The sequence below is a fragment of the Ascaphus truei genome, chromosome 14, assembly GCF_040206685.1.
Source record: "Ascaphus truei isolate aAscTru1 chromosome 14, aAscTru1.hap1, whole genome shotgun sequence".
Lineage (NCBI taxonomy): Eukaryota > Metazoa > Chordata > Amphibia > Anura > Ascaphidae > Ascaphus > Ascaphus truei.
Window position 1 is genome coordinate 13,606,018 of NC_134496.1, and position 27,439 is coordinate 13,633,456.

General features: G+C 48.6%; 2 protein-coding genes across 3 annotated transcripts in view; one reads left to right on the plus strand and one right to left on the minus strand.

Annotated features, from left to right (window-relative positions):
- PC (pyruvate carboxylase) overlaps window positions 1-27,439 on the plus strand; it is a 60,794-nt gene that overhangs the window by 7,027 nt on the left and 26,328 nt on the right.
- LRFN4 (leucine rich repeat and fibronectin type III domain containing 4) lies at window positions 6,153-25,268 on the minus strand. 2 transcript variants are annotated; one of them, XM_075569736.1, is made up of 3 exons: window positions 24,219-25,267; window positions 11,692-13,098; window positions 6,153-8,208 (listed from the first exon to the last, which is right to left on the minus strand). In XM_075569736.1, exons 2-3 carry the CDS (start codon window positions 13,071-13,073, stop codon window positions 7,428-7,430), a joined length of 2,163 nt encoding a protein of 720 aa, XP_075425851.1. In that variant the 5' UTR covers window positions 13,074-13,098; window positions 24,219-25,267; the 3' UTR covers window positions 6,153-7,427. The 2 variants fall into 2 exon arrangements, with proteins under 2 accessions (XP_075425851.1, XP_075425852.1); XM_075569737.1 differs by having other exon boundaries at window positions 8,079-8,208; window positions 11,671-13,098; window positions 24,219-25,268.

Sequence of the window (27,439 nt, forward strand, 5' to 3'; positions counted from 1 at the left end):
GCATTGTGTATAAAGTGACAGGTTACATATTACGTGAACTTAAAGTGATTTGTTACCGGCGCTAACCACACCCAATCTGTGATTAAATAGTGCACACAAAAAAATAAAATTCAAAATAATTGTGTCAAGGTGATCACTGATCAAATTCTCAACCTTCCAGGACTATGTACAGATTCCTTTCAATAGTAGCTCGTCCGGGATGGGAAGGGAGCGAAGATAGCAGGGATACACCATGAAAAATAAAAAATAAATGCATACAATAGTGCAATAAGGTTTTTTCAATCTGGATAAAGCATGTACGTCTTGGCTCTATAGCAATGCCTACTTACAGCAGGTCAGAAGTAAAAAGCATTGATCTACACAATAGGTAGAAAGGTGTCAGGATCTTCAGGAACAACAGCCTTGGTTTACAGCATATGATATCAGCACCTCAGCTCAGACGTCAGTGGATGTGGTTGGATCAGAGGCATGCAAAAGAAAGGCAGACCATAGTGTCGATCGTGCATAAATTTTATATATAAAACAACATAAAGCTTTAAGAATCGTACTCACATGGTGTACATATTCAAAGTTCACATAAGGTTTTACTGAGGTGCTGATATCATATGCTGTAAACCAAGGCTGTTGTTCCTGAAGATCCTGACACCTTTCTACCTATTGTGTAGATCAATGCTTTTTACCTTCTGACCTGCTGTAAGTAGGCATTGCTATAGAGCCAAGACGTACATGCTTTATCCAGATTGAAAAAACCTTATTGCACTATTGTATGCATTTATTTTTTATTTTTCATGGTGTATCCCTGCTATCTTCGCTCCCTTCCCATCCCGGACAGGTTACATATTACAAAATATTACAGGAATGAGGTGTAATTACCCACGGGTCAGTGACTCTCCCCCTGCGGACCAGGGAGCGTAGCACAGGTCAACCTACTTCCAAAGTGAATGAAAGCACAATAACCAAACCCCTTGCAGGAGGGAAACACCAAGTGTCATCAATTAAAAGAGGGGGAGCATGAGCAGCAGCAAGAGGGGAGCGTGAGCAGCAGCAGCAGCAAGAGGGGAGCGTGAGCAGTAGCAGCAAGAGGGGAGCGTGAGCAGTAGCAGCAAGAGGGGAGCATGAGCAGCAGCAAGAGGGGAGCGTGAGCAGCAGCAGCAAGAGGGGAGCGTGAGCAGTAGCAGCAAGAGGGGAGCGTGAGCAGCAGCAGCAGCAAGAGGGGAGCGTGAGCAGCAGCAGCAGCAAGAGGGGAGCGTGAGCAGCAGCAGCAGCAAGAGGGGAGCGTGAGCAAGCAGCAGCAGCAAGAGGGGAGCGTGAGCAGCAGCAGCAGCAAGAGGGGAGCGTGAGCAGCAGCAGCAAGAGGGGAGCGTGAGCAGCAGCAGCAAGAGGGGAGCGTGAGCAGCAGCAGCAAGAGGGGAGCGTGAGCAGCAGCAGCAAGAGGGAAGCGTGAGCAGCAGCAGCAAGATGGGAGCGTGAGCAGCAGCAAGAGGGGAGCATGAGCAGCAGCAGCAAGAGGGAAGCGGGAGCAGCAGCAGCAAGAGGGGAGCATGAGCAGCAGCAAGAGGGGAGCGTGAGCAGCAGCAGCAAGAGGGGAGCGTGAGCAGCAGCAAGAGGGAGCGTGAGCAGCAGCAAGAGGGGAGCGGGAGCAGCAGCAGCAAGAGGGGAGCGTGAGCAGCAGCAGAAGAGGGAAGCGGTAGCAGCAGCAGCAAGAGGGGAGCGTGAGCAGCAGCAAGAGGGAAGCGGGAGCAGCAGCAGCAAGAGGGGAGCGTGAGCAGCAGCAGCAAGAGGGGAGCGTGAGCAGCAGCAGAAGAGGGAAGCGGTAGCAGCAGCAGCAAGAGGGGAGCGTGAGCAGCAGCAAGAGGGAAGCGGGAGCAGCAGCAGCAAGAGGGGAGCGGGAGCAGCAGCAGCAAGAGGGAAGCGGGAGCAGCAGCAGCAAGAGGGGAGCGTGAGCAGCAGCAGCAAGAGGGGAGCAGCAAGAGGGGAGCGTGAGCAGCAGAGCAGCAATAGGGAAGCAGCAGCAAAAAGGAAGCGGGAGCAGCAGCAGCAAGAGGGAAGCGGAGCAGCAGCAAGAGGGAAGCGGGAGCCAGCGAGCAGCAGCAAGAGGGAGCGGAGCAGCAGAGGGAGCGGGAGCAGCAGCAAGAGGGAAGCGGGAGCAGCAGCAAGAGGGAAGCGGGAGCAGCAGCAAGAGGGAAGCGGGAGCCAGCAGCAAGAGGGAAGCGGGAGCAGCAGCAGCAGCAAGAGGGAAGCGGGAGCAGCAGCAGCAGCAAGAGGGAAGCGGGAGCAGCAGCAGCAGCAAGAGGGAAGCGGGAGCAGCAGCAGCAGCAAGAGGGAAGCGGGGAGCAGCAGCAGCAAGAGGAAGCGGGAGCAGCAGCAGCGAGAGGGAAGCGGGAGCAGCAGCAGCGAGAGGAAGCGGGAGCAGCAGCAGCGAGAGGGAAGCGGGAGCAGCAGCAGCGAGAGGGAAGCGGGAGCAGCAGCAGCGAGAGGGAAGCGGGAGCAGCAGCAGCGAGAGGGAAGCGGGAGCAGCAGCAGCGAGAGGGAAGCGGGAGCAGCAGCAGCGAGAGGGAAGCAGCAGCGGAAAGAAGAAGCAGCAGCAGCGGGAAGAAGAAGCAGCAGCGGAAAGAAGAAGCAGCAGCAGCGGGAAGAAGAAGCAGCAGCGGAAAGAAGAAGCAGCAGCAGCGGGAAGAAGAAGCAGCAGCGAGAAGAAGAAGAAGAAGCAGCAGCGAGAAGAAGAAGAAGAAGCAGCAGCGGGAAGAAGAAGAAGAAGCAGCAGCGGAAGAAGAAGAAGAAGAAGCAGCAGTGGGAAGAAGAAGAAGCAGCAGCGGGAAGAAGAAGACGCAGCAGCGAGAAGAAGAAGAAGCAGCAGCAGCGGGAAGAAGAAGCAGCAGCGGGAAGAAGAAGAAGAAGAAGCAGCGGGAAGAAGAAGAAGAAGAAGCAGCAGCAGCGGGAAGAAGAAGAAGCAGCAGTGGGAAGAAGAAGAAGAAGAAGAAGCAGCAGTGGGAAGAAGAAGAAGCAGCAGCGGGAAGAAGAAGAAGAAGAAGAAGAAGCAGCAGTGGGAAGAAGAAGAAGCAGCAGCGGGAAGAAGAAGACGCAGCAGCGAGAAGAAGAAGAAGCAGCAGCAGCGGGAAGAAGAAGCAGCAGCGGGAAGAAGAAGAAGAAGAAGAAGAAGCAGCGGGAAGAAGAAGAAGCAGCAGTGGGGAGAAGAAGAAGCAGCAGCGGGAAGAAGAAGAAGCAGCAGTGGGAAGAAGAAGCAGCAAGCAGCGGAAGAAGCAGCAGCAGCAGCGGAAGAAGCAGCAGCCGCCAATATACAAGGGATCATCCAAGCCCAAATGGATATACAGAAGCTATTAAAATCAACTAGATACGAAGCATATATTCTCAATAATAGATATATCTACACAATTAAAGCATACAATTTATAGGTTACACATATCCCAGATAACCGCTCAGATTACAGATAAACAGAATACTCATAGTGCAAATTGTACAAAAACGCATTCGAAATAGGGAGGCCAGGCGGCTTCTCCAAAATACTGGACACAATGGTGGAAGGTCACTCGGGACACACACCTCTTACCTCTCTCTGCCCCATGCTGTTTTCTCCTCTCCTTGTCCCCACCCCCAGGCTCCTGATACCTCCTCCTGATTGGCTGCATTACCCAGTAGCATCCAATCAGGATGGAGGAAGTTGCCCTGCCCCCTTGCAACAGCCCTGCTCGGGGAAATCTTGCAGCCCCTCAAGCCGGTCAGGTCACTATGTCCAGGGAAGCAATATCGGACAGACACATGTCCAGTATTACCTCTAATTCTTTACTGGGCAGTGTGTCCAAATACAGGACCTTCCGAGTTCAATACTGGACACCTGGCAACGCTAGACTTGGAAAGTGGGTTAATATACTGTAACACGACAGAAAAACATAAACCACAGCAGCACACAATGTCTCCTATACATACACGGCAGGCAATGTAACAATCAGATTAAACAAACAGACATTACAAATGACCCTGTATTGGAGATGGACATTACAAATGAACCTGTATTGGAGATACAGACATTACAAATGACCCTGTATTGGAGATGGACATTACAAATGACCCTGTATTGGAGATACAGACATTACAAATGACCCTGTATTGGAGATACAGACATTACAAATGACCCTAGGTGACAAATGTAAATTTGTCCATTTGCTACATTGATTGTTCACTCCATAGCGTCTAATAAATATTAGCTTGCCTTTACTGTGGTAACAGGTCATTTACATTTGTCACCCAGGGTCAGTTTAAATGTCAGTATCTCCAATACAGGGTCTGTTTGTTTATTTTGATTTGATCCTCCATTTTTCATCTCCATGACTGCGGCCGCAAAAAAACAGATCTGGGTGTATTGATCTACAAACCTATCCAAAGCTTCATTTTTGCATGGCCAGTATAACCAACCCCACACTGAGGAGACCCATTAAGATCGAAACAGATGTCTGTGGGTGGGTTTACTGGCCATGCATCTTAACCCAGATTGTGCTCAAAGCTGTGACCATGCAGCAAGCTTAAGCTTATAGGGGACCATGTTAAATTGTTTTGAAGCAAAAGGTGGCACTGCGTGCTCATTTGCATGTCATTTCCCAGAATCCCTTGCTGCAGTGGAAGTGCTGGGTGCTGGGTGATAATGGTGAAAGGCGGGGTTGCAGACCTGTCTTAAGACATGCAAATGAGCATACAGTAATATTTCCATTTGCTATATATATATATATATATATATATATATAAACACACACGGTTTGCAGATGTTTTGCTATTCAGCTTAATTGGTGCTACCCCTCAGCTTGTCGTTAATGATCCCAATGACACTTCTTAGTCCACTCACCATCATCCCATACCGTAACCCGACACTGACCCCCCCCCCCCCCCCACCCACACCAGCATCCCGTACTGTGACCTGACACTGGACCCCACCCACACCGGCATCCCGTACTGTGACCTGACACTGCCCCACACACCGTCACTCCATACCGTAAGCTGACACTGACCCCACACACCGTCACCCCATACCATAACCCAACGCTGACATCCCTCCGTCATTCTATACTGTGACCCGAAACTGACTCCCACACAGTCATTCCATACCATGTCCCAACACTGACCCCCACACTGTCATACCATGACCTGACACTGACCCCACACCGTCATCCCATACTGTGATCCGACACTGACCCCCACACACCGTCATCCCGTACCGTAGCCTGACACTGACCCCACACCGTCATCCCCATACTGTGATCCGACACTGACCCCCACACACCGTCATCCCATACTGTAACCCGACACTGACCCCACACACGTCACTCCATACATTAACCCAACACTGCCCCCCCCACCGGCATCCCGTACTGTGACCTGACACTGACCCCACACACGTCACTCCATACCGTAACCCAACACTGCCCCCCCCCCCCGACCGGCATCCCGTACTGTGACCTGACACTGACCCCACACACAGTTATCCCATACCGTAACCTGACACTGCCCCACACACCGTCACTCCATACCGTAACCCGACACTGACCCCAGACACCGTCATCCCATACCATAACCCAACACTGACATCCCTCCGTCATTCTATACTGTGACCCGACACTGACTCCCACACCGTCATACCATGACTTGACACTGACCCCACACCGTCATCCCATACCGTGATCCGACACTGACCCCACACCGTCATCCCATACCGTGATCCGACACTGGCCCCCACACAACGTCATCCCATACCATAACCCCACACCGTCATCCCATACCGTAACCAGACACCGACCCCCAGACCATCATCCCACACCGTCACCCTAAAACTATCACCCCCATCCCACACCGTCACCCCAAAACTATCACACCCACATCATCATCCACCACCGTCACCACATACCATGACTTGCTGACACTGGCCCCACACCATCATCCCAGACCGTAACCCAACACTGACCCTACACCATCGTCCCATACCGTAACCTGACACTGTCACCCCTGCATTTCACAGCTGAATGAAAGTGCACAGCCAGGAGTCCCGGCCAATGACAAGTATTTGGTCCTTTTTAACGAATGAAATTCTTATCAGAAAATATATATATTTTTTAATGACCAAAAACATCTATACAACAGTTTACCATTTTTGTTTTATTTCAGCCAAAAACATCAATATTTGTTTCTAATTCCTTTGAATTTTTTTTTCTTCTTTTTTTTAATTTTTTTTTTATTGGCAAATGATAGAAAAAAAAATTGCAATGAGGAGAGATATTTATATATTTATATTTCGGCTTTAGTGAGATCTCGAACATTTAAAGTGCTACGGTCATTTCAACCCCTTGTAAGACTTTTCAGGGATGTAGGGGTTAATTTGCCCATCAACTGGGAAAAAGCAGAGAGGGGTGTAATGGTTAAAGAAAATGAGTTTCCACACCTGATCCATTACAATGAGTTAATCCAACCAGCGCGCACACCTCCATGGATTTATAGTGTAATCAGAACGGGTTGGGTTCCATCGTGCCTCTGTGTAGCACAGCACATACCCATCACGTAACATAGCTCAGCATTGGAGTAGAAGCAGGATGGTCAATTACGTTTTCCAGTGTTCCATGGCTTGGTGAACCCAGCTTGAAACTCAAGACAGAACAATGGTTATGACTTTTGATGGACCATCTTTAAGTTTCTTAATGGATATAATGCGTTTAGAATCTTTTCGGGCCTCACAAGTCTCTTCTTCAGGTGCCAGGAGGATTTAGGGTTTACAAACCCATTTGTCGGGTTTTATGGAGGCCTTTCACCTTACAGGATGCCTGACAAAGAGACTTGTAAGGATCTGCAGGACAGGTGAAGAAGAGGTTTGTGAAGTCTACAAGACACATGAAGAAGAGACTTGTAAGGTATCTGACCTGACAACCCTCTTTTTCAGGTATTATATGTTTGAGACCTTACATGTGGCTTCTTAAGGCATCCTGTAGGCTTTTGAGAACATCACAGCTGTTTTCTTGGTGTGTGCTCTGTGTTTTCTTGGTGTGTACTAGTTCTCGATGGATCCAAATGTACTGTAGCGTGTATCCAAATAAGGTCCAGAAAGGTTACATACAGTATCCCTTACATCCATGCAGAACCCAACAGTTACATTTGCACTGAAGATGGACTTCTTCAGGACATTTGTAACTACTACAGCTCTTCATTCTCCAGCAGTTCCAGCCAATGGACTATAAGATCCGACCCACTTTTCAGACAAATAAACCATTTTATAATCCATTTTGAGTCAAATCCACTTTGTTTCACCCAGTTGGAAGGGAACTGCGTTTGATCATGGCTCATTGTAAGAGAATCACATTCTCTCCCAAATAAAAAAAACCTTCTCCACCATGGAGATTGTGCCTTTACGATTCCCACGGTCATATGGGCATTGACTACACCACACTTTCTTCCAGCTCATCTGAGCCAGAAAATAATACCGTTTTCCCCTTGGGACCTTCTGCCCCGCAGTTTGAGAGCATGCCATGCACAGACTGACTCCTCTTTGTCCATATGACACTCAGACGCTTGGCGTAACTGTAACAAGTGGTGGTCGCCACCATGTCCACAGAGCAGCTACGCTTGGTTTTGGGAACCCCAAAACCCAGGCCATCCTCAGGGCTGGGACCCCAAAATTCTGCTTCTAAAGCCTTGGCACTCACGTTTTCCGCCTTCTCTAGCATGTCTCGCTGTCTGGCTTTGGCCCTCCTGCGTTGAGGTTTGACACCATGTACCACCCTTCTAGAATCCTCTCTGATAGCTACCTGGGAGCCACCAGCTTTGGTAGGATCAGTGTTCGGCCTGTGTTGAAGAAACATGCCATTGGATACCGACTGGCTTCCGTTGGTCTGGGAGTAAACATTGGTTACTTTGGGAATATCCGAGCAAGCACTATTGCACACCTTGTATTTGACCATCATGACCACAGTGAAGACCAACAGGGTGACCACAATGATCCCTCCCACGATGATTGTCAATGTGCCCCCCAGGAAGTGAGCATGCAGCGAGTGGCAGTCGGGATAGGCCTCACTAGTGGAAAACTGGACACACCCCACAGATTTGGTGGCGGCCAAGGAGGTTGCCACATCGTCAAAGATGGCCAAGATGCAGAGGTCATAGTCCACCCCAGGTACCAGGTTTTTCAAGGCAAAGTGTTTAGTGGTGGAAGGCAGAATCCTGAAGAGGGGAGAGGAAAGCATCAGTTAGGATAGTGTGTATAGTTAGGCACCATATAATAAGGGAACTACCCCATCTAGCCGTGAACTAATGCCTGGACCGTACTAAGCAAAATTTCATCATTTTCATGAAGCCAACTGGATTGGAAAATTTATATATAGTTGAATGGATCACAAGGGTCTTATTGCTAAGCGTGTGTTTATTAATTATCATCGTTTTGGCCCTACTTTTGTAACCCAAAAATAAGTTTCATGTGAGTGCCTGGCCAATTTGCTACCGCATTAGTCTCCAGGCGATCTGTCCAATTTTTGTTGAGTGCCTATAAATATATATATATATATATATATATATATATATATATATATATATACACACACACACACACACACACACACACACACACACACACACACACACACACACACACACACACACACACACACACACACACACACCTGGAGGTTGTGCCACTATCAGAGTAGCTAAAAGATACTGTACAAAAATAAAGTGATAGGTACACCAAAAATTAGCAATGTGTTTTATTGGCCCGACGTTTTGGCGACTCTCTGGGGCCTTTATCAAAAGCTCCTGATAAAATCTCCGAGCTCCAAAACTCCAAAAAAATGAAGTTTAATAGTCGACGTTTCGGCTGTCGCGGGGTTGCTCTTGAAAAAGATCCCTGCGAGAGCTGAAACGTTGAGTATTAAACTTGAAACATGTCTGTGAGTAGTTTGACTTGCTTTGCTAGTCCCATGCTGTGCTTAAAAGCTGTGTGAACGGCGATGCATTTGCTTAAATGGGCTCCATGTGAATGGATATTCCAGGCAAAAGGTGACACATGTGCTCATTTGCAGAATTTACAGGCTGTTTGTACTGTGATAATACATTTCTATACACAGATTTATGCTACTCACTTCTCTATCTTGATTGAGTATCTGTGGATGTGGTTCATCCTGTCAGAAGCTGCGGATCCTGTAACTGCTTTTCATTTTTTGGATTTATCTTCCATTGGACACTTTTTCCCCCCCATGGATTTCTCCATCATTCATTTGATTTAATAATATCATTGATTTAGCACTTTTTCGCTTTCTTTTTTCGTGTGTGCGCGTGCGTTTGTGTGTCTGGTTCATTATTGCTCACTATCTTTATTTTTTGGGTATATCTAGCGAGCACTAGATATCAGAACCCCACAGATGTAGTAAGACTTACTCCCGGATCGGAACCCCGCAGATGTAGTAAGACTCCCGGATCGGAACCCCGCAGATGTAGTAAGACTTACTCCCGGATCAGAACCCGCAGATGTAGTAAGACTTACTCCCGGATCGGAACCCGCAGATGTAGTAAGACTTACTCCCGGATCGGAACCCCGCAGATGTAGTAAGACTTACTCCCGGATCGGAACCCCGCAGATGTAGTAAGACTTACTCCCGGATCGGAACCCCGCAGATGTAGAAAGACTTCCGGATCGGAACCCCGCAGATGTAGTAAGACTTACTCCCGGATCGGAACCCCGCAGATGTAGTAAGACTTACTCCCGGATTGGAACCCCGCAGATGTAGTAAGACTTACTCCCGGATTGGAACCCCGCAGATGTAGTAAGACTTACTCCCGGATTGGAACCCCGCAGATGTAGTAAGACTTACTCCCGGATCGGAACCCCGCAGATGTAGTAAGACTTACTCCCGGATCGGAACCCGCAGATGTAGTAAGACTTACTCCCGGATCGGAACCCCGCAGATGTAGTAAGACTTACTCCCGGATCGGAATCCCGCAGATGTAGTAAGACTTACTCCCGGATCGGAATCCCGCAGATTTAGTAAGACTTACTCCCGGATCGGAACCCCGCAGATGTAGTAAGACTTACTCCCGGATCGGAACCCCGCAGATGTAGTAAGGAATGTGATGGCACTAATCTTAGACACTTTTCTGTAAATTCCACCTTATTATATGGAGAGTGCTTTAATCTGGAAATCTGGTGCGCGTGTGTGTGTGTGTGTGTATACACCCACACACACACGCACGCTCGTCAGTGATTACATAATTTGTCAGTGTTCCCAGCTGTCAGAAGACCGTACATGGCAGGCCTCCGTGATACTGAATAAGCGACACCTTTAAAATTAGCAGAGCAAGACCCTTTCCTCCTAATACTCGCTGGGGACCCGGAGCAGCATAGCCGCTGAGTGGGGACATAGTGTGCGCTGAAGCATGGGAAGAACACCCTTGATTGCTTGAGTGGGCGGTTGTATTGATCCCATGGTCCTTATTCCCCATTCTCTGCTCCCTGAGCGCCACCAACAACATACAACAATATAAATGGTGAGTTATTAGTGCAGCAAAGTTAAGGTCGTTAAGCATTGACCTTTATCAGGGTCTCTTGGTCAATGCTTGGGCTGTACTAATAACTCACCAGCTGTATTTATAGAAGGCTGCAAGCCTTTTCTTCATGTAACACAGGAATCAGATTAGCCACCTGACTCCAGAATCTCCCTTGGACCGGGACTAATTGAATCACAGGCGGGCTGCTGACCCTCCACTTTGTGGACTTCAAAGTTCCTTATCAGAGAAGTTTGGGATAATGCAGCTTCTCGGCTGTCTGTATGGGAAACAGCCTAGTAAAGTGAAGAGTGTAGGAATAAGAAACAGAAGTAACTGTGTGAACACACTACTCCATGCTCTGTTTGGGCCTTTTAAAAATACAAAAAACAGTGCGGTTTTCCATGCACGCTTTAAAGAAACGTATTGGTGAAGCTGTCGTATCCTGAGCTTTTGTGATCAGGTTCTTTGATGTCCAGCCTGGCTAAATTCAGTTTATACAGTAGCTTATAACATACAAAGGGAGCAGGGACAAAATGATGAGCAAACACACACCCTTTTGTACATTAAAGTTAATAAATCTTTATCTGGGAACCATTGACTTGCTGAAAGAAACAAACCTTTAAAGTACCTGTTATACTTGGTGTAAAGAGATATATATATATATATATATATATATATATATATATATATATATTATATATTTTTTTTATTCCATTTTTATCCCACACTACGGTGTTTTTCACTTCCCGGGAAATGTTCATACATGGTCATTTTGAACTTGACCACTTAAGATATTGTGAATTCTTGAACAAAACGTCCTGTAATGCAGTCCTGATAATGTCATGATTAAAGTAGCTATATTCTGTGTGGGCTACCTTCCCTTGTGACTTTGTCCTGGGGTTGTGGGGTTGAATTCATAAGCTTTTAACTAATATTGGGTATTTTTTAAGAGCTAGGCGTTACTTGGCTGAGTGCCTTAAGTTTCTTGGAAATTTGATATTGGCTGTACTGGGGCAGTCTGTTGCCTGTGACGGTAGCTGAACATCTGACAATATAGCAACCTGTGACAGTTCCCATGGAACCCAGGGATAAACTATACATAGTACATTGCAGTACGCCTGGATATGCTATTCCAAAATGACTCACACAGGAAGGGGACCGTTTTACCTGTACACGAGCGTCTCGTCGACTGTGCAGTTATACTGGATCTGGTACATCCACACCACGTAGGACGACTTGTTCATGAACCACTGAATCAAGGCGGAAGATGAAGTCACATCGAAGACCATAACCGCCTTCTCGGGCAACCTCTTCTCCTCAGTGGCATTGGCAGACGTCCTGGACGAAGTGGTGATATCAGAAGACCCAGGGTCCTGCCTCAAGACACTGACGGTCCCGTTGTTGCGATGGGGCAAGGGGATCATCTTCAAGTCCACCTGGGCCGTTGATTCTCCGGCGGCATTGATGGCTATGCAGGTGTACGCTCCGTCATCCCTGATGGTGGTCACCAAGATATCCAAGGTACCGTTTCTGTAGGATGCGGTCCTTGAGGAGTTGGGCATGATCTTGTCATCAGGGGACACCCAGTGGATGCTTGGCTCTGGGTCCCCAATTGCCCGGCACTTGAGGGTGGCCCTCTGCCCTTCCAGCACCCAGAGTGGGGGCGTGTGGCGGGTGATGAGGGGAGGCTCGCAGGTGAACTCCTCCTCTGGTATGGACCAAAAGTAGCGTCCAGCTAGCTGGGATGGAGAAGCACAGGTCTCCATGTCATCTTCTCTCACCAGTCGGCGTAGCCACAAGAGCTCACAATTGCAGTGAAACGGGTTCCCACCAAAGTCGAGCACAATAGTGGATGTGTAAGGGGTCGGGCTGACAACACCTGTCTGGGAACGGGCAAAAAGAGGATCGGGGGGTAGCGTGTGGAGCCGGTTAGAAGTCATGTCCAACCTGGAGAGCTTGTACAGCTCAGAGAAGGTGCCCTCCATCACATACTCTATGAGGTTATGGTCAAGGTTAAGTGTGTGAAGGCTGACCATGTTCTGGATGGCCTCCCATGGGACACTGACCAGGTTATTGTAGGATAAATCCAGGTCCTCCAAGGTGAGCAGGAAGTCATCGAAAGTTGCCACGGGAATTCTGACCATCTGATTGTTGTTGACTATGAGATGCTGGAGGTTCAACATCCCCCTTAGAGCTTCCTCATGCATGGTGGTCAGGCGGTTCCCGTCCAAGTGTAAGGACCTTAGGCTCTCCAGGTCCCCAAAGGCATAAGGCTGGATGTTGTCAATGGTATTCCTGGAAAGTGTAAGGTCTACCAGTCCGGTCATATTGAGGAAGTCCTCCTGCTCCACCACCCGGATGAAGTTGTCAGCCAGCCGCAGCTCCACAGTCCTGCGGTCAATATTTGGGGGGATGTATAGGAGTCCCTTGTTGGCACAGAGGGTGCTTAGAGACTCTGAGAGGTTCTGGCAAGTGCAGTGAAAGGGACAAGCATTGGCCACGGTCGCGATGCTTCCTAGCAGCAGAACACCCCAGAACAGCCTTTCCATGGTAGATCACGTCTTGACCCCCCCTCTGAAAAAACAGCGGACAAACAGATTGCATTAGAAAGAGACATCTACAGAGAGGTTCTCCTTGGTCTACCTCACAACAGCCATGCTGAATAGTGGAGTCAATAACTGTTCAGTCACACACAGGGTCTTAGTGATGGAATGACAATGTTTTTAACAGGTTTAATGGCAACCAAACAAAAATGAGACCACACCAATATGTCTCTGGAGTTGGAAACCACTAGGATTTGACCGTGAAATTTGCGAGGTCCTCTGCTCTCAGACTACCATTAAATGGAGTGACAATACAATACAACACATTGCAGGCAGTCAATAGCCCACATCTTAAACACACCCTCGCTAACAGCTGTTCAGTTTGAAGTAAAATGATACCTCCCTGTAACCATCCTCCCTGCTATTCCTGTGTCTCTCACTATTCAGCGGAAAGCCTAGAGGTATTTTGGAATAATAGTCCTGCTCTATGTCCCTCTTGGATGGTATTGAATTTCCATTCTGCATCTCTCTCTTTCTCTAGGATCAATAGCAATTTCCATGCTGATTCACTCCCTTTCCGAGCTGCAAACCTTACTGTATATTATGTTGAGGGCTCTTCTGCTACAAGCTTTGAACTTGTTTTTGTTTAAGTTGGTGGTAGGGAGAGTCTAGTCCCGACCGGTGTAGGATGGGCGGTTTATTGTAACAGAAAAGGCAAGATGTAGGGAGGGTGTAATGAAGAGACTTGTTTATAGGGTTCCAACATAGGTGAAGTAATGATCGTGTCATGTTTAATGGATTAAATGGTCAGTGCCATGTGTGACCTGATAGTGACATGTTGAAGGGTCAGTCCCACATAGAAGCACATTTTCCCTGTTTCTCTCCTGTGTCTCTCTCCTTTACACGTCTACCACTACTTTCTCTGTCCTCCTCTCTCCTTCTGACCTCTTCCCTTTCTCTATCCCTCCATTCCCCTTCCTGCTCTTTCTTTCTCTTTTTCCCTCCATCCTTTTCCTCTCTCCCTGTTGCCCATATTCCCTCATCCTTTTCTCCTGCTCTGTTTCACTCTCTCTTCGTCCTTTCTCCTCCTCCCTCTTTTTTCTCGCTATCCGTCACCCTCTCGTATTTTCTCATCTATTCTCTCTCTCTCTCTGTTCCACTCTCAATCCTTAGGCTGCGGCCCGGGTGATACTGAGCAGGAGCGCGCGCGGTGATGAAACACATTGCTACCATGTGTGTGGCCAGCGTGAGCGGGCATGTGCCCGTGAGCTCACGGTGCTCAGCTGCTTGCAGAGACAAGTACATTTGTTTCTGCCGCTCGGTGGCGCGAACAAGCTCCGTCATGAACACGCCCCCCCGCCCCCGCCTGGCCGCAGCCTAAGTCTCTCCATCTCTCTCCCTCCATTTCTCTCCCTCTCTCCCATCCTCCTCCCATCTCTCTCCCTCTGTCCATCTCTCTCCCATCCTCCTTCCATGTCTTTCCCTCGTATCGCTCTCCTTCTCTCCTTTCCCTCTTTCCTTAGTTTCTACAGTATCTCTCTCCTCCCTCTGTCCATCTCTCTCCCTCCACCATCCTCCCATCACCATCCTCCCATCTCTCTCTCCAATCCTCCTTCCATCTCTCTCCCTCTCTCCCATCCTCCTTCTCTCCCTCTCCCTCTCTCCCATCCGCCTTCCATCCTCCTTCCATCTCCCTCCCATCCTCCTTCCATCTCTCTCCCATCCTCCTTCCATCTCTCTCCCATCCTCCTTCCATCTCTCTCCCTCTCTCCCATCCTTCTTCCCTCTCACTCATCCTCCTTCCATCTCTCTCCCTCTCTCCCATCCTTCTTCTCTCTCCCATCCTCCTTCTCTCTCCCATCCTCCTTCCATCTCTCTCCCTCTCTCCCATCCTCCTTTCATCTCTCTCTCCCTCTCTCCCGTCCTCCTTCCATCTCTCTCCTGTCCTCCTCCCATCGCTCTCCCTCTCTCCCATTTCTCTCCCATCCTCCTTTCATCTTTCCCTGTTATCATTCTCCTCCCCCCTCTCCCACTATTCTTAGTCCAGTACAGTATCTCTCCACCTCCTCCCTCTGTCCATCGCTCTCCCTCTGTCTTTCTCTCCCTGTGACAGTTAGCAGTGTGACCCCTTTATCTGAATATCTGTACAAACTCCCAGGCGGGAGTGAGATCTTTTGCCAGGAGCTTTGTGTCGGGGTTAATATCATTCCTTCCCCAGATCTGTCTTCAACCTTCAACATCTCCTGTCAGTTCGACACAAATACACCGTAGGCAGTAACCATCCACTGTATACACAGCATGTTCTAGCCGGAGCTATATCCTCCGTACAAACAATAAAGCACAGGCTTACTGTCAGCAGTATATATCCGTATACTACTGTATAAGTGTGAGTGTGCAAATCTGTTCCAATCTATAGATCGGTGTGTATATCTCTATATACCAGTGTGAGGATCAGTATGTATCTGTATATATCAGTATATCTTCATGTGAGAATTAGTGTGTATCTGTATATATTAGTGTATATCTTTATATATCAGTGTGAGAATCAGTGTGTATCTGTATATATCAGTGTGAGAATCAGTGTGTATCTGTATATATCAGTATATCTTCATGTGAGAATCAGTGTGTATCTGTATATATTAGTGTGAGAATCAGTGTGTATCTGTATATATTAGTGTGTATCTGTATATATCAGTGTGAGAATCAGTGTGTATCTGTATATATTAGTGTGTATCTGTATATATCAGTGTGAGAATCAGTGTGTATCTGTATATATTAGTGTGTATCTGTATATATCAGTGTGAGAATCAGTGTGTATCTGTATATATTAGTGTGAGAATCAGTGTGTATCTGTATATATTAGTGTGTATCTGTATATATCAGTGTGAGAATCAGTGTGTATCTGTATATATCAGTATATCTTCATGTGAGAATCAGTGTGTATCTGTTTATATTATTGTGTATCTGTATATATCAGTGTGAGAATCAGTGTGTATCTGTATATATCAGTATATCTTCATGTGAGAATCAGTGTGTCTGTATGGGTATTAGAATGTACTGTATGTGTGTATCAGTGTGTCTGTATTGGTATTAGAATGTACTGTATGTGTGTATCAGTATGTCTTTATGGGTGTGTGTGTGTGTGTGTGGGTGTGTGTGTGTGTGTGGGTGTGTGTGTGTGTGTGTGTGTGTGTGTGTGTGTGTGTGTGTGTGTGTGTGTGTGTGTGTGTGTGTGTATCTAACAGTGTGTCTGTAAGGGTATTAGTGTGTTTGTATGCGAGTATCAGTGTGTGTGTATGGGTATTGGTGTGTTTGTTTGTATCAGTGTGTCTGTATGGGTATTAGTGTGAGTGTGTGTTTATTGGTATTAGTGTGTGTATGGGTATTAGTGTGTATGCGAGTATCAGTGTGTCTTTAAGGATATTAGTGTGTGTGTGTGTATGGGTATTAGTGTATATGCGAGTATCTGTGTATACGGGTATTAGTGTGTATGTGAGTATCTGTGTGTACGGGTATTAGTGTGTATGTGAGTGTGTGTGTATGTAAGTACCTGGGTGTATGTACAGGTATTAGTGTGTATGTGAGTATCTGCGTGTGTGTATGTCAGTATCAGAGTGTGTTTGTGTGTGTGTGTGTGTGTACAGGTATTAGTGTATATGTGAGTATCTGTGTATGGGTATTAGTGTGTATGTGAGTATCTGCGTGTGTGTATATCAGTATCAGTGTGTGTGTGTGTGTATGGGTATTAGTGTGTATGTGAGTATCCGTGTGTGTGTATGTGAGTATCTGCATGTGTGTATGTCAGTATTAGTGTGTGTGTGTGTGTGTGTGTGTGTGTGTGTGTGTGTGTGTGTGTGTGTGTGTGTGTGTACAGGTATTAGTGTATATGTGAGTATCTGTGTGTATGGGTATTAGTGTGTATGTGAGTATCAGTGTGTGTGTATGTCAGTATCGGTGTGTGTATAGATATTAGTGTGTGTGTGTGTGTGTACAGGTATTAGTGTATATGTGAGTATCTGTGTGTATGGGTATTAGACTGCGGGGCCTTATTCAATATGATCTTGAATGTGGATAGAAGTGAGTGCGTGTCTGGGCGTGGATAGAAGTGAGTGCGTGGATAGAAGTGAGTGAGCGCGTGTGGATAGAAGTGAGTGTGTGCGCGTGGATAGAAGTGCGTGTCTGCGCGTGGATAGAAGTGAGTGCGTGTCTGCGCATGGATAGAAGTGAGTGCGTGTCTGCGCATGGATAGAAGTGTGTGCGTGTCTGCGCATGGATAGAAGCGAGTGCGTGTCTGCGCGTGGATAAAAGTGTGCGTGGATAGAAGTGTGTGTGTCTGGGCGTGGATAGAAGTGTGAGTGCGTGGATAGAAGTGTGCGTGTCTGGGCCTGGATAGAAGTATGAGTGCATGTCTGGGCGTGGATAGAAGTGAGTGCGTGTCTGGGCCTGGATAGAAGTGTGAGTGCGTGTCTGCGCGTGGATAGAAGTGTGCATGTGTATCCGGGTATCTGCACGTGGATAGAAGTGAGTGTGCAGCGAGTGGATAGAAGTGAGTGCATGTCTGCGCGTGGATAGAAGTGTGAGTGCGTGTCTGCGCGTGGATAGAAGTGTGCATGTGTATCCGGGTATCTGCACGTGGATAGAAGTGAGTGTGCAGCGAGTGGATAGAAGTGAGTGTGCAGCGAGTGGATAGAAGTGAGTGTGCAGCGAGTGGATAGAAGTGAGTGTGCAGCGAGTGGATAGAAGTGAGTGCATGTCTGCGCGTGGATAGAAGTGTGCGTGTGTATCCGGGTATCTGCACGTGGATAGAAGTGAGTGTGCAGCGAGTGGATAGAAGTGAGTGTGCAGCGAGTGGATAGAAGTGTGTGTGCAGCGAGTGGATAGAAGTGAGTGTGCAGTGAGTGGATAGAAGTGAGTGTGCAGCGAGTGGATAGAAGTGAGTGTGCAGTGAGTGGATAGAAGTGAGTGTGCAGCGAGTGGATAGAAGTGAGTGTGCAGCGAGTGGATAGAAGTGAGTGTGCAGCGAGTGGATAGAAGTGAGTGTGCAGCGAGTGGATAGAAGTGAGTGTGCAGCGAGTGGATAGAAGTGAGTGTGCAGCGAGTGGATAGAAGTGAGTGTGCAGCGAGTGGATAGAAGTGAGTGCATGTCTGCGCGTGGATAGAAGTGTGCGTGTGTATCCGGGTATCTGCACGTGGATAGAAGTGAGTGTGCAGCGAGTGGATAGAAGTGAGTGTGCAGCGAGTGGATAGAAGTGTGTGTGCAGCGAGTGGATAGAAGTGAGTGTGCAGTGAGTGGATAGAAGTGAGTGTGCAGCGAGTGGATAGAAGTGAGTGTGCAGTGAGTGGATAGAAGTGAGTGTGCAGCGAGTGGATAGAAGTGAGTGTGCAGCGAGTGGATAGAAGTGAGTGTGCAGCGAGTGGATAGAAGTGAGTGTGCAGCGAGTGGATAGAAGTGAGTGTGCAGCGAGTGGATAGAAGTGAGTGTGCTGCGAGTGGATAGAAGTGTGCGCGTCTGCACATGGATAGAGGATATATATACACAATCCTTGCCAGCACACACCACATCATATTTGTGTCAAAATGAGAGCTACTGAGCGTGGCCAAATGTATACAAGAAAAGACACAAATACCCAGTGCTGCCTCCAATGTGACACAATGCACAGTAACGCTTTGGCCAAAGGGTTTAACTGCAGGACTCTTACAGTATGAGAATGAGAGAACCGGTACCCGTTATAATGAAGGTTACCGTCACGGGTTAGCGGCTAAACAGGGTTTGATCAAAAGATGCAGCTAAATCGCCCCTTTGTGATAAGAATTAGGATCAAAATATAGAATTTCACTAATAAATGACCAGCCAACTTTTAGTGTGTGCGTTCGTGTGTGTGTGTGTGTGTGTGTGCGTTTGTGTGTGTGTGTGTGTGTGCGTTCGTGTGTGTGTGCGTTCGTGTGTGTGTGCGTTCGTGTGTGTGTGCGTTCGTGTGTGTGTGCGCGTTCGTGTGTGTGTGTGTGTGCACGTTCGTGTGTGTGCGCACGTTCGTGTGTGTGCGCACGTTCGTGTGTGTGCGCACGTTCGTGTGTGTGCGCGTTCGTGTGTGTGTGCGCGTTCGTGTGTGTGTGCGCGTTCGTGTGAGTGTGTGTACACTTCCTCTCAATATCCGCCACACACAATCTCTCTCTAATTTCAAAACCATCTGAAACTTCTCACCTGTGCACAAAGCTTTTCAATACTTCTCCTCCTCCCCTTACAGTGCACTCCCACTTACTCCTCCCCTTACTCGGCACTCCCGCTTACTCCTCCCCTTACTCGGCACTCCCACGTACTCCTCCCCTTACACTGCACTCCCACTTACACCTCCCCTTACACTGCACTCCCACTTACTCCTCCCCTTACACTGCACTCCCACTTACACCTCCCCTTACACTGCACTCCCGCTTCCTCCTCCTCCTCCCCTTACACTGCACTCCCACTTACACCTCCCCTTACACTGCACTCCCACTTACACCTCCCCTTACACTGCACTCCCGCTTACTCCTCCTCTTCCCCTTACACTGCACTCCCGCTTACTCCTCCTCCCCTTACACTGCACTCCCACTTACACCTCCCCTTACACTGCACTCCCACTTACTCCTCCCCTTACACTGCACTCCCACTTACACCTCCCATTACACTGCACTCCCACTTACTCCTCCCCTTACACTGCACTCCCGCTTACTCCTCCCCTTACACTGCACTCCCGCTTACTCCTCCCCTTACACTGCACTCCCGCTTACTCCTCCCCTTACACTGCACTCACCCTTACTCCTCCCCTTACACGGCACTCACCCTTACTCCTCCCCTTACACTGCACTCCCGCTTACTCCTCCCCTTACACTGCACTCCCGCTTACTCCTCCCCTTACACTGCACTCCCGATTACTCCTCCCCTTACACTGCACTCCCGCTTACTCCTCCCCTTACACGGCACTCCTGCTTACTCCTCCCCTTACACGGCACTCCCCGTTACTCCTCACCTTACACGGCACTCCCCCTTACTCCTGCTTCTGTCTCCCCATATGTGGATTAGATTGTAAGCTCTTCGTGGCACGGACGCCTTTCTCCCAATGTTACTTTTCTGTCCTGATGCATTTATCCGATCTGTATACAGTATTATTCCCTGTATTGTAACACGCTGCCTGCTGGGTACTATAAGAAAGTACACACTTAGATTGTAAGCTCTTCGGGCAGGGATTTCCTTTCCTGTTGTCTGATCTTGTTTGTTGCACTCCTTGTATTACAATTCCCTGTACTGTACTGTCTCTTGTAAAGTGCCGAGTACCCTGTAGGCGCTATATTAACAGCATACATAAAGATTATTATACAGCGCTACGGGCTCATTATCAGTGTGTGGAGATACACAGCATAGTTTTACAGGGTGGGGTTTCCATTATGAGTGTATCCCCTTATCATTCACGCGAGCGTCCGCAGGCGTGCTGAGGCGCTGGATTTTTCAGCCGACAGCCAAGCTGTTTTTCAGCGCGCTGTCGGCTGAAAACATCCAATCAGCGCGAACCAGCGTCAACGTCACGGCGCCGTGACGTTGACGACAGTGCGTCGTGGGCGATTGGCCCAGCGACGTCACTGCCCCGCCTCCTCCCGATCGCGCCCGCTGGCTCGCCTGCATGTGCATGAAATCGCACAGCTTCAGCAGACGAGCCTCCGCGTCAGCGCGGTTCCGCACGGCTCCCCCCCTCTATGGGCTCAGCCTAAGACACACTTGCTTTAAGCAAGCATACGAATAGCACTGTGACTAATACTATACACACGATACATAAAGCTTGGCCCCTTGCAGACGCACTTCCCAGAACTCCCTCCTACTGTCTCTGTACGTTCTCCCTACCTACCAATTAGACTGTAAGCTCCTCGGGGCAGGGTCTCCTCTTCCTTAATGTCACTTTTATGTCTGAAGCACTTATTCCCTTTATGTGTTATTTGTATTATTTGGTATTTATATGATTATCACGTGTATTACTGCTGTGAAGCGCTATGTACACTAATGGCGCTATATAAATAAATACATACACACATACATCAGTGTATAGAGATACTCAGCATCATTATACAGCACTGCATGTGTATTATCAGTGTATTGAGATACTCAACACCACTATACAGCCTAGCATGTTAATTATCAGCGTATAGACACAGCCTAATTATACTGTGCGGCGTGTTCATTATCAGTGTATAGCTATACTTAACATAATTATACAGCGCGGCGTGTTCATTATCAGTGTATAGGTACTCAGCATCATTATACAGTGCGGCGTGTTCACTACCAGTGTATAGCTATACTCTGCATCATTATACAGTACAGTGTGGTTGCTTCATTATCCGTGTATATACTGTAGATACTCTTCATCATTATATAGCACAGCGTGTTCATTATCCTTGTATAGAGGTACTCTGTATCATTATACAGTATAGCCAGTCTAATCCCCCTCCCTTCCTCCCCACTCCCACCCCCCTCTCCTCTCCTCTCCTCCCTCCCCTCTCCCCTTTTCCCTTCTCTGTCCCCCTCCCTCCCCCCTCAACTCCCTCTTTCCCCTTCCCTCCTTTCTCCCCTTTTCCCTTCTCTATCCCCCTCCCTTCCCTCTCTCCCTCCACTCTCCCCCTTGCCCCCGTCCCTTCTCCTTTTTTCCATTCTCTATCCCCCTCCCCCCTCTCTCTCCTCTCCCCCCCTCTCTCTCCTCTCCCCCCTCTCTCTCCTCTCCCCCCCCTCTCTCTCCTCTCCCCCCCTTGCCCCCTCTCTCTCCCACCCCCCCTCCTCCTGCAGTTGGTTTCATGTTGATCAGCTGCCGTGTTGCTTAGCAAAGAGGTTGCTAAGCATCTCTTTAGATAGTATTGTGACCCTCTGCTGGGAAGGGGTTAAGCAACAATGTACTGCTCTGGCGGGGAAGGGGTTAAGCGACACTGCAGGTCTCTCCTCCAATCACCCCACATTAACAAAACTCTGTCCCTTAACAGGTTACCGGCTCTATCCTTTCTAAACGCAGACCACTTAAAGCTGCAGTCACATCAACCTGAAACACTGTAGCCCCTGTGTGCGAGCCAGTGTGCGTGTGCGTGTGCGTGTGTGTGTGTGTGTGTGCGCGCGCGCGTGTGCCTGTGTGTACGTATGCATGTGTGTACGTATGCATGTGTGTGTTCCTGTGTGTGCTTGTGTGCCTGTGTGTACACGTGTGCTTGTCTCGCGCGTGTGCCTGTGTTCGTGTGCCTGATTGTGTGTGTGCGTGTGCCTGATAGGGCGCCTGATAGTGCGCGTGTGTGTGTACGTGTGCCTGTGTGCGTTTGTGTGCCTGTGTGTGTTCATTTGTCTGTGTGTGTACGTGTGCCTGTGTGTGCGCGCGCGCTTTTGTGTGTGCATGCGTGTGTATGTGTGTATGTGTGCGCGTGTGATAGTGGTTCGGTTCTGAGCCTTGATTTGCTGTGCTGTAGATGCCACTGTAGTGGTTATATGGCTGAGTGCCTGGCTGTAGCACAGGATGTGTTGCTAGGCAGAATTGCTCAATTTAAACAACGAGCTTGACTTTGTTATTAGCAATGTTACATTTACACAGATAACATGTTACACACACACACACACACACACACACACACACACACACACACACACACACACACACACACACACACACACACACACACACACACCTGCCACTAGCTGTGTTTTACACACACACACACCACTGCCACTAGCTGTGTTTTACACACACACACACACACACACACACACACACACCACTGCAATTAGCTGTTACACACACAGATCACACTTTGTCATTAACTATGTTACAAACACAACTCTGTCATTCGCTGTGTTACACACACAAACACACACCCTTGTCATCTGTGTTATACAGGTATACATACTTGCCTGTTACACACATACCCATCACCAGTCATTAGGTGTGTTACACAATCACACCTGTCATTAGCGGAGTTACACACACACACACACACACACACTTGTCAGATTTCCTCATGACAAAGGGTTGTGTCCCAAAACACTGAGGATTTCTCAGGTGTGTCGTCCTTTTTTGTTATTTTTGTAATTAAGTGCACTTTATACTGTTGTGATATTGTGATTCTTGGACGTTTCCCGGACAGTTCTGCGTGTGCGCTGGGCCCAGTCACTGAGTTTTACCGCTGTATATTATCAGTCACTATTTATTTCAGTGCGGCACCAACCCTTTTCAGTAGACTAGCTGTGTTACAGACAGACACACACACACGTCATCAGCTGTGTTACACACACACCCCGGTCATTAGTGGTGTTACACACACACATTTGTCAGCTGTGTTACACACACACACGTCATCAGTGGTGTTACACACACACACACACACACACACACACACACACACACACACACACACACACACACACACCGGTCATTAGTGGTGTTACACACACACACATGTCATCAGTGGTGTTACACACACCCACAATTGTCAGCTGTGTTACACACCCACCTATTACACTCCCACCTGTGTTACACACCCACCACACACACACACACACACACACACACACACATATAGTGACATCAGCTGTGCAACGCAGTCATACACACGACTATCATTAGCTGTGTTACACACACACAACTGTCATCAGCTGTGTTACACACACAACTATCATCAGCTGTGTTACACACACACTCACAAACTGTCAGCTGTGCTACACACACACACACACACACACAACTATTGTCAGCTATATTACACACACACTCACACACACACACACAAACCGATAACACTTGTCATTCGCTGTTAGACACACAGATAAGTCATTAGCTGTGTTATACACACACATACAGTAAACTGCCATCAGCTGTGTTACACACATACACAAGCAATCAGTCATTGGCTGTGTTACACACACACACATCACAACCTGCCATCTGTTGTGTTACACACACCTGTCACCGGCTGTTACACACACACCTGTCATCGGCGATATCACACACAAACACACAACTGTCATTGACTGTGTTGTGCACACAGACACACACAGATGGTAATACTATCCTTTATCCGTGTGACACAGAAGCATGTACTGTAACACTGTCACAGTAGCTGTGTGTTCATGTCACATACAGCGGTAACACGTATTACCTGTGCGTTCCTCCTCTCCCGGCGACCCCGGGTTATTCCGCCGCTCCGCTCGCCCCTGCCGGATTTTTATTCCGTACACAGTGAGACAATTCCTGGGGGGGATTTTCGGGGTTCAGGCTGGTACCCTGTAACCGTTTCCCCCATCACCCCCTCCGCTCTCTCACTGCACCTCTCTCCTGCTCTGTCCGGCAGAGAAACCCCACAGAGGAGCCGGTATCCGAAGTGCAGGACCAATCCTCTCGCCCAACTCCATGATCCCCCCTTAACACCAAACCCGAAGCCCCCCAGGAAATCCGCACCGTCCACTTTCCACGCCACCCCCTGCCACGAACGGCTTCTTAATCCCCCGTGGGATATTTCCCTGTCTGACTTGCTGGATTCTGTGGCATCAAACTGTCACCGTTACAGGGAAGAGTCGCAGAGCAATGAGACGGGTACAGACTGGCGCGCAGAGGGGCACTGCCATCCTCCCGTCTCTCCACGTCCTATAATGCAAGCGTATAGGGTCCCGCGTTCCCACAGTAAGCAGGGAATATCCGGAACACCCCCCAATTTCTGTTTCTGTCAGGAACAATCAAATGTTTTTTTCTCTTAATCCAATTTTGCTCACAAGGAAACCGTTGAAATGTCTCGTTTAGACAAGATCGCTCGCAAACATGTCGTCCTTATGCCAACTCCCTCCGAGGAAAGCGGTGAAATGGTTAAAATCCCTGCGTAATTAAGAGCACTTTGTCCCTACTAGGGTGGGGGGGGGGAGGGGATTGGATGTCTAATCTTCCGTTGCTGAGAAGAAAAGGGGGAATGTGTAGGGGAGCGACGGGCTGAAATCCAGACCCAAACTCCACCGAGAGCAATTGGTGCGGCTGGTAAAGGGTTAAAATCCAGACCGGAAAGTGAGATCTAAAAAGGTCGTTGATCTATCTATGTGATCCAAGCAGATTGCGGAGAGACGTCTTGGGATGTCCAAGCCATCGTGGGGGACCCAGCAGTTTGTTTTAGGTGCCCGTTGTAGGCTTTTAGGGTTCACCCCCCCACCCCCATCCCCTGTTGAAAATCCTACAGCTCCCCCCCCCCCCACTCTTTGAATGCCCTGAAATAAGGTGTCACTCAAACAGGCGAGCGAGCACAAGGCTGCGATAAGAGGTTTCATCCGCTCTGTCGGTTACCCCAAATGTCCCCCCGCCTCGCTCCGCTGCTCCAGGGGGCGGCATCTCTCTTCCCCCCCTCCATGTAATGCAGGTGAGAGCGCAGACACAGGAGGTGGTGTATGCAGAGAGAGAGAAGCCGGGAGAGATGGAGGGGAGGGGAGAGGAGGAGAGAGGCGGGGAGAGGCGCTGGTCTCCCAGCCGCACTGCTGTTCCTGCAGAGTATCTTAAGCTGGTTTCTCTCATTAACACCTTCGCTGCTGATGGACACAGAGCCAGTGGCATCTTAGCGCGACGTCAGCCATCTTTAAATCTATGAACCCCATTCACTGCCTTTGCACCCCAGTCCCTTTTCTGAAACTATTTTCTTTTATAGGGAGCGGTTATATGGGGTAATAGGAGGCGTTATATGGAGTAATAAAAGGCGTTATAGGGAGCGGTTATATGGGGTAATAGGAGGAGTTATAGGGAGCGATTATATGGGGTAATAGGAGGAGTTACAGGGAGCGGTTATATGGGGTAATAGGAGGAGTTATAGGGAGAGGTCATATGGGGTAATAGGAGGAGTTATAGGGAGAGGTTATATGGGGTAATAGGAGGAGTTACAGGGAGCGGTTATATGGGGTAATAGGAGAAGTTATAGGGAGAGGTCATATGGGGTAATAGGAGGAGTTATAGGGAGCGGTTATATGGGGTAATAGGAGGAGTTATAGGGAGAGGTTATATGGGGTAATAAGAGGAGTTATAGGGAGTGGTTATATGGGGTAATAGGAGGAGTTATAGGGAGCGGTTATATGGGGTAATAGGAGTTATAGGGAGCGATTATATGGGGTAATAGGAGGAGTTATAGGGAGAGGTTATATGAGGTAATAGGAGGAGTTATAGGGAGGGGTTATATGGGGTAGTAGGAGTTATAGGGAGAGATTATATGGGGTAATAGGAGGAGTTATAGGGAGAGGTTATATGGGGTAATAGGAGGAGTTATAGGGAGCGGTTATATGGGGTAATAGGAGTTATAGGGAGAGGTTATATGGGGTAATAGGAGGAGTTATAGGGAGGGGTTATATGGGGTAATAGGGAGAGGTTATATGGGGTAATGGGGCAGGTTATAGGGAGCGCTTATATGGGGTTATAGGGAGCAGTTATATGGGGTAATGGGAAGCGTTATAGGGATGGGGTAATAGGAGGAGTTATAGGGAGCAGTTATATGGGGCAATAGGAGTTGTTCTAGGGGGGGTATATGGGGCAATTGGACGAGACATAGGGAGCGGTTATATGGGGCAATAGGAGATGTAATAAAGAGAGGTTATATGGGGTAATAGATGTTCTATGGGGAGCGGTTATATGCGGTAATATTAGCGGTTAAAGGGTCATGCTATATGGGGCATTAGGAGGAGTTATAGGGAGCGGTTATATGGGGTAATAGGAGGGGTTATAGGGTAATGTTATGTGGGGCATTAAGCTACATCTCAAACTGCTTCAGCTAGCTAAATCAATGCAATGGATTCTGGGTAAAAGCATTCAATGTGATGCTAAGGTGACTGCATCCTCTTCTCCTAAGACATTGGTGCCTTCTGTAGGAAAGTAATTGCCAGCTCATCACAGGCTGAATCGTGTAACCCCCGCAGCCCGCATCGGCAGCCGTTCCGGTCTAATCATCACAGCTCTAATGAGCAGGTGTATGAGCGGCCAGAGTGATGTAGGGAGCATCTCCCCGGAGTCGCAGAAATGGGACACTGGCGTCATCCTGTGTGTGCCCGCACATCGCTCCTTACTCTCGCACCCCCCCTTACTCTCGCACACCCCTCTTTAATCTCACTTGCCTCTCTTTACCCTCACCCCCTTACTCTCGCTCCCCCCTTACTCTCGCTCCCCCCCTTTACTCTCACTCCCCCCCTTTACTCTCGCTCCCCCCTTACTCGCGCTCCCCTCTTACTCGCGCTCCCCCCCATACTCTCGCTCCCCCCCTTACTCTCGCTCCCCCCCTTACTCTCGCTCCCCCCCTTACTCTCGCTCCTCCCCCTTACTCTTGCTCCCCCCTTTACTCTCGCTCCTCCCCCTTACTCTCGCTCCCCC

What these genes read in the sequence shown, in the direction of transcription:
- LRFN4 (XM_075569736.1), bottom strand. Translation starts at nt 13,073, where the DNA reads ATGGAAAGGCTGTTCTGGGGTGTTCTGCTGCTAGGAAGCATCGCGACC. An exon ending in GACGAGACGCTCGTGTACAG is followed by an intron (nt 8,209 to 11,691) that starts GTAAAACGGTCC and finishes TCCCCTCTTCAG; the next exon opens with GATTCTGCCTTCCACCACTA.